We start from the raw sequence: 12,032 nt of genomic DNA on the forward strand, positions 1-12,032 counted from the left end.
CGTGTGTGTGACGTGTGTGTGTGGCGTGTGTGTGTGTGTGGCGTGTGTGTGTGGCGTGTGTGTGTGGCGTGTGTGTGAGACGTGTGTGTGTGTGTGGCGCGTGTGTGTGACGTGTGTGTGTGACGCGTTTGTGTGGCGTGTGTGTGGCGTGTGTGTGGCGTGTGTGTGGCGTGTGTGTGTGGCGTGTGTGTGACGTGTGTGTGGCGTGTGTGTGGCGTGTGTGTGGCGTGTGTGTGGCGTGTGTGTGACGTGTGTGTGAGGTGTGTGTGAGGCGTGTGTGACGTGTGTGTGACGTGTGTGTGGCGTGTGTGTGACGTGTGTGTGGCGTGTGTTGACGTGTGTGTGGCGTGTGTGTGATGTGTGTGTGTGGCGCGTATGTGTGACGTGTGTGTGTGTGGCGTGTGTGTGACGCGTTTGTGTGGCGTGTGTGTGGCGTGTGTGTGTGACGTGTGTGTGGCGTGTTCCCGCAGGAGCTCATGCAGCAGAACGACATCGCCTATGTGCTCAACGCCAGCAACACCTGCCCCAAACCCGACTTCATCCCCGAATCGCACTTCCTGCGCGTGCCGGTCAACGACAGCTTCTGTGAGAAGATCCTGCCCTGGCTGGACCGATCGGTGGAGTTCATAGGTCAGGCAGGATCACATGACTTGTTTAACAGGAAGTGCTGTGGTGATGTCAGCCCTGATTAGTGTGTGTTTCCTGTCAGAGAAAGCCAAGGCCAGTAATGCCAGAGTCCTGGTCCACTGTCTGGCGGGAATCTCCCGCTCCGCCACCATCGCCATCGCCTACATCATGAAGAGGATGGACATGTCATTGGATGAAGCGTACAGGTAACGCCCGGTCATGTGACCATCCTTCTTCTTTTACTACAGTATTTATACATCATGAGAGTCTTTGATTACCTCAATGCGTTCCTGAAATATAGCCAAACAAAACCACTGCAGGTACAGCTTTGGGTCTTTTGTTTTTAAAATGGCGGCCATGTTTTTAAGGTACACCAATAATCAGTCAGACCAGCTGACTAGATTTGACCACTAGGTGGCGCTGGCTCGAAGCGTCTCAGGCTCCTTCAGGGCATCACGCGATGACACACCCCGAGTTTCGTAACGATACGCTAATGCGTTCATGAAATACGGCATTTTACCACAAAATTCAAAATGGCGGACGCCCAAAATGGCTGACACTCAAAATGGCTGATGCTCAAAATGGCTGTCATTGCCCTGAATCTAACAAGACCACATTGATGATTTTTGGACAAATGGTTCAGACGTTATAAGCTAAATATCCTGTTTCCGTATCTCCGCTCCAGTAGGTGGCGCTGCGCTGAAACGCTGCATGTCGCCTCAGGTCATGTGTGTGATGATGGACCAGGTTTGGTCAGAATACGATAAAGGGTTGAGGAGATACAAACGTCCGGCTGTTTCCACAAGCTTTAGCGTAAAATTAGTTTGTGCGTTTTACGGTTTTAACGAATCAACGTTTTGTCTGAAGATGATCTGGTTCAACTTTCATGAAAATTGGAGTAACAGCCTAGGAGGAATTCGAAAAAGTTCAAAATTCAAAATGGCGGGAAAACCTTTACGATGGAAAACAGAATCTCGTCTCCAGCCCTTACATTTCAAGAGCTATTCTCCCGAACACGAGTGAAGCTTTGGACAGGTAGTGGCGCTAGAGGGGCGGAGTTAGACACTCCAGATTTGGTGTAAATAATGTTGGGCCAGTCCTCAGTCCGTGTGCTAAACTTCATAACATACACTCAAGAGCGGAAGAAGAAGAACGCCTGCATGTTTTTGCCACTTACTATCAAAATTCTGACATTTGGCCGATATAATTGTCAACCCGCTATGACGTGGTTTGCTCTCGATCGGACTAACGGTTTCAAAGATATTCACAAAAGTTGTACGTTAGACTCGGGAATGATTCAGGAATATAAGGATGTGACTCCTGTGAAACCACACCCAGAGTTATAAGCCTGTGAATGTTTGATTTGACCACTAGGTGGCGCTGACTCGAAGCGTCTCAGGCTCCTTCAGGGCATCACACGATGACACACACCGAGTTTCGTAACGATACGCTAATGCGTTCATGAAATACAGCATTTTACTACAAAATTCAAAATGGCTGACGCCCAAAATGGCTGACACTCAAAATGGCTGACGCCCAAAATGGCTGACACTCAAAATGGCTGACGCCCAAAATGGCTGACACTCAAAATGGCTGACACTCAAAATGGCTGACGCCCGAAATGGCTGACACTCAAAATGGCTGCCATTGCCCTGAATCTAACGAGACCATGTTGATGATTTTTGGACAAACGGTTCAGACGTTTTTTTTGTCTGAAGATGATCTGGTTAAATTTTAATGAAAATTGGAGTAACGGCCTAGGAGGAGTAAGAAAAAGTAGGTTTTTCGCAAAATTGTGGGAAAACTTTTACGATGGAAAACAGAATCTCGTCTCCAGCCCTTACATTTCAAGAGCTATTCTCCCGAACACGAGTGAAGCTTTGGACAGGTGGTGGCGCTAGAGGGGCGGAGTTAGAGACTCCAGATTTGGTGTAAATAATGTTGGGCCAGTCCTCAGTCCGTGTGTTAAACTTCAAACGCTTCTATGGGTGCTTGGCCTCTAATCACAGCCAATCAGAAGAGCGTGTGGGCGGAGCCTCTCTGCAGCTGTAAATGATATTCAAACTCGCATTCGATTATTAAACATCCAATCATTACCTGAGATTATCATTGTCGTTGTGTTGTGCAGACAGAAATAAGCCACATCAGCCAATCAGAATTCATCCTGCTTTAAGAGCATTTAAAGGCACAGCGCGCTCATAATCAGGGTTCCCACTCTTTTTCAGCAAACATTTTCCAGGAGATTTTCAATTTTACTACGGCGGGAATAAAAGACAAGGATCACGCCAAATATTGCTTAACAATCCAGCATGTTTCATTATGAGCTCTTAATCACACATTATGACTGTGGAAGCTTGTTTACACCACACAATAGAAAGAAAAGGGAATTGTGACTTTATTTCGCTATTCTGACTTTCTCGCAATTGCGAGTTTTCATATTTGTGATATAAACACGAAAATTGTCGCAATTCTTTTTTCCTCAGAATTGGACTTTATAACTTGCAATTGCAGTTTAGATCTCACAATTCTGAGAAAAGAAGATTTAAACTCGCAACTGCGCAAAAAAGTCAATTGTGAAGAAAAGACTTGCGAGTTTATATCACGCAATTCTGACTTTATAACACACAAATGTGACTTTATATAAAAATGATGTGATTAGGGAGCAGCTTACGAGTTCACATTCACTGAGCAGTTATAGCATTAGCATTAGCATTAGCTAACACAAGACTAAACATCATTATTCAAAAATACTACTCACACACATCAAACTCAGCATTCCTGAACATGTGCTTTCTGCAGCTAGCGCTAATCGTTTGGGCCAGCGATAAACTCTTCATACTCGGCTAAAGAAATCACTTTTTTTTAAATAATTTTCCCAGACAATAACAACAGATTTTCCAGGACATTTTACATTTTCTCAAATGTTCCATGTGTTTTCCAGGACTGGAAAATTTGTCATCAATTTTCCAGGTTTTCAAGGTTTTCCAGGACGAGTGGGAACCCTGTTAAAGGGTTAGTTCAGCCAAAACTGTAAATTGTGTGATTAATGACTGAGCCTCATGTGGTTGGACACCCGTCAGACCTCCGTTCATCTTCAGACACAAATGAAGATATTTTAGTGTAAATCTGATGCTCTGAAAGGCCTCCATTGGCTCAACTTTACACTCTCAAGACCCTTAAAAGACACTAAAGACTAAAGTTACAAAGTCCATCTCACTACAGCGGCTCTACAATAACTTTATGAAGACCAGAATAGTTTCTGTGCGCAAAAAAACCCTAAATAAGTTGATTCAGCGTTTCAGAGCGTTATGAATCAGTGAGTCGATTCAGCGTTTCAGAGCGTTATGAATCAGTGAGTCGATTCAGCGTTTCAGAGCGTTATGAATCAGTGAGTCGATTCAGCGTTTCAGAGCGTTATGAATCAGTGAGTCGATTCAGCGTTTCAGAGCGTTATGAATCAGTGAGTCGATTCAGCGTTTCAGAGCGTTATGAATCAGTGAGTCGATTCAGCGTTTCAGAGCGTTATGAATCAGTGAGTCGATTCAGCGTTTCAGAGCGTTATGAATCAGTGAGTCGATTCAGCGTTTCAGAGCGTTATGAATCAGTGAGTCGAATCATGATTCGGATCGCGTGTCAAACCGTCAAACTGCTGAAATTTGGCAATTCAAACCACTGAATCGACTCACTGATTCATAACACTCTGAACCGCTGAATCGACTCACTGATTCATAATGCTCCAAACCACTGAATCGACTCACTGATTCATAACGCTCTGAACCGCTGAATCGACTCACTGATTCATAACAATCTGAACCGCTGATTCGACTCACTGATTCATAACACTCTGAACCACTGATTCGACTCACTGATTCATAACACTCTGAACCACTGATTCGACTCACTGATTCATAATGCTCCAAACCGCTGAATCGACTCACTGATTCATAACGCTTCGAAGCTTCATGATGCCGTGTTTTGAAATCGTCATCACTATATAAGTCGTTATTTAGGGTTTTTTTGCGCACAGAAACTATTCTCGTCCTCATAAAGTTATTGTAGAGCCGCTGTAGTGAGATGGACTTTGTAACTTTAGTCTTTAGTGTCTTTTAAGGGTCTTGAGAGTGTAAAGTTGAGCCAATGGAGGCCTTTCAGAGCATCAGATTTACACTAAAATATCTTCATTTGTGTCTGAAGATGAACGGAGGTCTGACGGGTGTCCAACCACATGAGGCTCAGTCATTAATGACACAATTTACAGTTTTGGCTGAACTAACCCTTTAATAAACAGACCTGTAGTGTGTGTGTAGTGTGACGGCTGATCATGTGATCTCACCTCAGGTTCGTGAAGGAGAAACGGCCGACCATCTCGCCGAACTTCAACTTCCTGGGTCAGCTGCTGGACTTTGAGAAGAAGCTGAAGAGCGAGGTCAGAGCCGGAGAGGCGGAGCCGCTGGAGGAGCATCTGCTGACCCGGGCGCTCTGTGGCCTGCAGCTGGAAGAGGACCCGGAGGAGAGCAGCCGGCCCAAGCGCTCCTTCTCCCTGGACATCAAGACCTTCGGCGAGCCCAAACCGGCCTGCCAGTTCTCTCCAGTGCAGGAGGTGTCCGAACAAACCAGTCCAGACCAGGAGCGGGACGGCAGGAGTGTGTGTGAGCGGGACGGCAGGAGTGTGTGTGAGCGGGACGGCAGGAGTGTGTGTGAGCGGGACGGCAGGAGTGTGTGTGTGCTCCAGCGCAGTGGCAGTGTGGACGCCTCCGCCCCCCCGCCGCACGCCGCTCTGCTGAAGGGCTGGCACTCCGACATCATCCTCGGCCCTGTGGCTGGAGGCTGGTTCCTCTCCTCAGAGTCCGCCCGCTTCTACCCCAGCTCGGCCCTCTTCAGCGGCGGGGTGGGGCTGGGGGCGGGGCTGGAGGCGGGGCTGGGGGCGGGGCTGGAGGCGGGGCTGGAGGCGGTGCGGAGGCGCGGGCGGAAGCGCAGCGGGGACTGTGGAGACTCCCGGAGGAGCTGGCATGAGGAGAGCAGCTTCGAGAAGCAGCTGAAGCGCAGGAGCTGTCAGATGGAGTTCGGGGGCGGGGGGGCGGAGCCTCGCTCCGGGGAGGAGGAGTCCAGCTTCTCCGGCAGCATGGAGATCATCCAGGTCTCCTGAGGGTCACATGATCTCCATCAAACCCGGCTCAGGGACACACACGCCCACAAACACTCCTCGCCTTCACCTTCATCTTCACACACACATGAAGATCTTTCTGATGACCCCTCCATAGACAGCAGTGTGAGGAACACTCTCAAGGGCCAGACAGGAAGTGAAGACATCGTTAAAATCATAGATATGTATTAGGGATGCCACAATTCTCAATATAATATTGAAGCGTTCGGTACGGCATTCACGGTTCAATACGCGCTTGTGAATTGCGGTTTTTCGGTTTTGCATTGAATTAATAATTTTTCTGCAAATTCTATAATTTGCCTCCATCCCATAATACTGAACAATGCGACATACATTCACATCACAGGTCAGTGGTGGAGTTATACTCACAGAACACTAGAGTTATTCACAATCACCAAAGCTCATTATTTACATGCGTTTTAAAGCCTTGCCGGCTCATTCACGTGCGCGGTTTAACATGTGCTTTTCACAGCGCGCGCACTAAACGCCTGTCAAACACGTGATTAGTGGACTCAGTAGTCGTCTTACTGCGCTAATACTGTCAAATACACACATGGTTAACATAAACACAGTCTGTTATGTCTAAAGTGAAAGTAAAATCGTGTGTGTGTGTGTATATTAGATGAGCGCAGGTCTTTAATTGACAGCGGCGCAGCCTATAGTGAACACGCGGTCCTTAAAGGGACAGTTCACCTCTAATGTCATTATTTACTCACTCTAATGTTGTTCCAAACCTGTGTTCATTTCTCGATGACAATTTTCATTTTTGAGTGAAATATCCCGTTAATGTTATTACAACAACAAAAGACAGAAAATCCCTCTCTGCTCTTGACTGAAGAACTAATACAGCAGCTTTAATAAGAATCAATGTATATTTTATAGTGAAGTCTGTGAAGTGTTTTATTTTACATTCATTCATTCAATTTCATACTTAAATGCTGCTGTACAGCTCTGAGCTGCCAGTGTAAATCTTTATATACATTTATTTTATATTATACAATACACTAGGAATGAGTACAAGGTTTTTTTTTTTTAAGTAAAGTTTAAGTAAGGTTTTTCAATTATTTTAAGTAAAATAAAGAAAGAGTATTGCAATAAAAAATAGTCTTTTTTCTCCTTAACCTCTTGCTGTTACTGTCGCCTAAGAATAGAATAACAAAAAACCGAAACGAACCGAACCGAAAACCGTGGTTAAAAACCGAGGTGTGTATTCAACCGTGGACTAACTGTAGTGTTGCATCCCTAATATGTATACATTAGGGCTGCGCAATATATCGAAATATCGCAAGGGCACGCAATATCTGAATGATTTTAATAGGCTACTTCAACGTTGTGAAAAGTGTTTTAGGTCGACGCATACAGCAGAGAGCAGACTGAGCACACGACTGATACTCATGTGACTTGCTTGACGTTAAAAACAACTTGCGAAAAACAACTTGCAGTCTCGCGCTGTCTGACACACACAACCAAACGTGCGCACAAGCCGTTCTTGTTACACACTCGAACTGTCAAATACACACAGTTGTGTCTTGATGAGGATTCATGTAAACACAGTCGGTTATGCTTTAAGTCAAAGATATCAGTCGGGGAAAGAAATTGATTTTACACACTTAAAGCAATATCACATATCGCATTTTTCTTCAATATCGCACAGCCCTAACGTAGATTCCCCATTGGCGACTGTTTCTATGGGCCGCTATACGTTAGCCGTCCGCCATTTTCCAACGTCAACGCACTTTGTGAATATTCAAATGTTGCCTGTGTGCGTCTGCAACTGTCGTTATACACAACAAACATGTATGAAATTAATATCTATACATTAATAGACTGAAGCAGATGAGTTAGGATTTCGTTTATCATTAATGGTACATAATTCTGCATATTCTAAAAAAATATTTGTTAAAGATCTTTACATTTTCTTAATCTCATTAATATTGACCATCAGAGAACCAATCAGACACATCGCTCAGCTTTTAAAGAACGCAGTGAACTCACTATAAAGTTCACTGGAAATCAATGAGCCAGTCAGCCATCAAAGGAAATCAATTATAAAAATAGTAATAAATTAGCCGGTAATGTGTTTAATAAACATCAATATAGTCTATTTATTCAACCCATGTTTTAAGTAATCATCATAGGAATGATCTGAAAGCTTAAATTCTCAAAAATCATCACAAATTTAAAAAAAAAATGTAAGAACAGGGAAAATGATCAATTATGAGTCAAAATGATAAATTATTATACATTTATTTAAAATATGAAAACACAAACCAACACATTGTCAACACCTGTGAAAGGTGATCCAGTTTCTTCTGGAGTGTAAATGGCGCTGGGCTTTACAGAGGCTGTAGTTTTAATGCGAGTGATGATTGACAGAATCTGAAGTGTTGATGTGTGTTGAAGTTCTAAAATGGCGGCGCGTCGACGTGCCTGGAGAGGTCGAAAGGGGCATCTACATATATATCTCTATGGTTACAATAGCCCATGTGACTCGAGTGGCTCTACTAGAGCAGGAGTGTTGATTATCTCATATTCTTCATTGTTGCGGCTCCTCTTTTCCCAGTCTGTCAGTAACGCTCTGTTTACTTCCTGTCTCTATGAAGCCCCGCCTTCTGAACCGCACACTGTGCTCTGATTGGTCCGCTGGAGCGGTGTGTTGTGATTGGTGTTTGGGAAATGCCCCGCCAGCCTCGACACACGACTAACTGACACAAGCAGGCCCCGCCCCTTTATTATGCGCATGAATTATTATAATGAGGAATTATTCAAATGAACTGATGCGGTTCTGGCGTCGAAACCCTCGCATCACTTCCACAGTTGGTTGAATACATTAGGCTCTTCTGAAATGTTGTTTTAGATATGCAAATGAGGCATTATCTTATTAATATGCACTCATTTGCATACATTTCAGGACATGTTGACATGTGTTCGACTCTCCATAAAGATATTCTCAAACTCACACAGACGATAGAAGAATAGATCGAGTGCAATAAAATAAAGCGTTCAGTGTGTGTGTGTGTGTGTGTGTGTGTGATCTCAGGAAGTGCTGTCTCGTGTTCCTCACCTGAACCGTCCGTCATTCACACGCCGTCACCGAAGGATTTGATTGGATGTGCCCTCCAGACTCTTCTTTCTTCTTCATTGGTGCTTCTAGTGTGAAACAAACGCTCCAGTGCTGATGTTTAATTCATCCACAGACTCATGGGAAACACTGACCTGTGATCAGCCTTGTACAGGTGTTTATTGCAGGTTTACCTTGTTAAAGGATCAGCAGAGGTCAAAGGTCAGCGGTCCGAGCGCCAGGGGAAGGTTCTCTCAGCGCTATGAACAAACGTTCTTCCAGTAACGCTAACGGAACGCTCGTTCAACGTTATCTGGTCTTCTCAGAACATCATTCATGGAACGTTTCTTCTGTAACGTCTTTTAAATGTTACCAGAACGTTCAGAGAACATCATTTTTTTTCAATCGTTCTGTGAACTTTGGTAACGTTAGCAGAACGATCTCAATCTGATCTGTATTCGATGACTTTGAGCAGGACTGAATCACTAAAGCTGTGAGAATGAATCAGAAGCAGCGACTGAATCACGAATCACTGAATCATTCGATTCGACCTCAAATCGACAGTGATCATGTCTATTTTTACATTAAAGTCAAATGACTGATGATATAATGATTCATGAGACGGATATGATTCCCGTTTGAAGGAGTTTTTCTGGAGATATTAATCTGTTTATTGATTGCTGAAATAAAACACAAGTGGTACTTGTTTAACTGTCTCTACAGAACAGAAACTTTATAATTGCCACGTAAGACTGTGTAAATGAGGTGCAGTACATCATAACATACACTAAATTAAACAACAATTAAACACTGTGTAATGTCCCTTTAAGACGAGTCCTTTCACTCGGCGGCCATCTTAGAAACGCCTCGGGCGCGCGAGTGCGCGAGTGCAGCGTATCTCTGAATGGGAAAACATCAAATTCTCGAAAACTGTTCAGCAAACTTTATATTTTAGATCACCAATGAATTCTGACAACAACTGTATTATAAATTGTGTTTCTGAACGCTTGAATCATGATAAAAACAGCATTTTTCAGCCTGGATGAAGATAATGCGCAGTCATGAGCGCGTGCCTGTTTCTATAGCAACCGGAGCGTCTAACGGCCGCTGCAGTGGCGCCGCGATGACCGATTGGCTCTTTCATTTAGAAGGCGGGGCTTATCCGCCATGTTGTGCTGCACTTTCTGTCAATCATAAGTATTCAGTGCACGTCTTCATATATTACACAGTCTTTGGTCATATTGATGAGGATTTTAAATGCAATATAACACATAACAGTTCATTATGTCAGGTCTTTACAGACCTAGCTGTGTTTGCAAACAGCCATGACGGTTTTTGTGGGCGGAGCCGACCTGGGAGCAGAAAATGACAGATCTGCGGAATAAAAAAAGTACATTTCCGAGTTAATATCTCACAATTATTAGAAGGATGAACCGAATTGTGAGATATACTTGGTATTCTGTCTTCTTTCCTTGTTTATATCCCGCAAATCTGACTCTTTTCCCCTCAGAATGTTCTCAAACGTTAGCACACATTTCTGGACACTTGTCTATTTTATTTTATTTATATTATATATTTTTAATATTGCTACTTGTTTCAGAACATTCAGAGGGGGTTTATTCAACATAATGGGAACTTTAACAAAACGTTCTTAGAAACAGACTGTCGCCTAGCAACAGAAGCGCGTTTACACGCTGACGTCACGGCACAAGAGTCCTCAGCTATGCAAATGAGCTGCTGTCAGTCACAAAAACAGAAAGAGAGAGAGAGAATATTACATTATAGTCACTGAAGAGTTCGGCCGTCCTCGAAAGCAAAGCAACCCTTACAATAATTGATCAAACAAACGCTGACTCTCGTGCTGTGACGACAGGAGAGGTTAAAGGTTAAATCACGTCGAAACACAAGCAGTTATTTTGTTTAGCTTTACGTCCGCGAACAATCATTAGTGACGAACGAATCGTTCTTTTGAACCGACTCTTTTCAGCGAACCGATTCGCAGCTGGAGCCTTCAGTGTTCACTCATCATATCGAGTTATTATTTGTGCCTCAGAAAATACATACATGAAAATAAACACATTCCACCGTCTGTTCAGGTATTTAGTGCTATAAAAAGAAAAAGAGAATATGTATAAGTGTTACAAACTCATGAAGCATCAACAATCTCGATTAAAATACACTTACCTACCTTCAAATAAAAGCAGAGAGATTTGCCGAAACAGACGTGTTTAAACTAAAGTATTACGAAGCATGAAAGCGTATAATAACGTTAGTAAATGAGCGATGGATGTTTTAACCATATTTACATACATAGATGCTTCTAAAGCCGTCCGCCATATTGGAACGGTCACCCGGCGTCAGCAACAGCAAACGGGACATTAAAAAAGTGAAACCTGTAATTTTGAGATAATATAACTAACACGTTCTCACCAAAGGAATTTAAATATCGACGGTTTGTACAAACAGAGGCTGTGCAATGTTGTGAATCTTTACTGTGAGTGATAACCTCATCTGAAGTGTTGACCGTTCCAAGATGGCGGCTGAATGTGGAGGCTTTACCTGCACACGTGATACAGCAGCGCCGCCGTGTGGACAAAAGCGGAACTTCAGCCACACAAATGGCCAAAGAGCGATTTGCAGACACAGACGTGTTTAAACTAACGTATTACGAAGCATGAAAGCGTAAAATAACGTTAGTAAATGAGCGATGGATGTTTTAACCATTTATACATACATAGATGCCTCATTAGCGGCTGTTTCTAAAGCCGTCCGCCATATTGGAACGGTCACCCGGCGTCAGCAGCAGTAGCAATGTGGAGGCTTTACCTGGACACGTGATGCAGCGGCGCCGCCGTGTGGACACAAGCGGAACTTCAGCCACACAAATGGCCAAAGAGCGATTTGCAGACACAGACGTGTTTAAACTAACGTATTACGAAGCATGAAAGCGTAAAATAACGTTAGTAAATGAGCGATGGATGTTTTAACCATTTATACATACATAGATGCCTCATTAGCGGCTGTTTCTAAGCCGTCCGCCATATTGGAACGGTCACCCGGCGTCAGCAGCAGTAGCAATGTGGAGGCTTTACCTGGACACGTGATGCAGCGGCGCCGCCGTGTGGACACAAGCGGAACTTCAGCCTCACAAATGGCCAATGAGAAGACTTTTAAAATGTA

The 12,032-nt window shown here is 43.9% G+C and overlaps 1 protein-coding gene across 1 annotated transcript in view; it reads left to right on the top strand.

The window, feature by feature from the left end:
- The window catches only part of dusp16 (dual specificity phosphatase 16), a 25,557-nt gene extending 15,896 nt beyond the window's left edge, over positions 1-9,661 (top strand). The window contains exons 5-7 of the mRNA XM_079816881.1: positions 471-630; positions 710-833; positions 4,966-9,661. Coding sequence (XP_079673007.1) covers positions 471-630; positions 710-833; positions 4,966-5,773 — 1,092 coding nt within the window. The 3' untranslated portion in view covers positions 5,774-9,661. The remainder of the gene's footprint in view (positions 1-470; positions 631-709; positions 834-4,965) is intronic.
- The last annotated feature ends 2,371 nt before the right edge of the window (positions 9,662-12,032 follow it).

Source organism: Gobio gobio (assembly GCF_949357685.1).
Source record: "Gobio gobio genome assembly, chromosome: 5".
NCBI classification, from domain to species: domain Eukaryota; kingdom Metazoa; phylum Chordata; class Actinopteri; order Cypriniformes; family Gobionidae; genus Gobio; species Gobio gobio.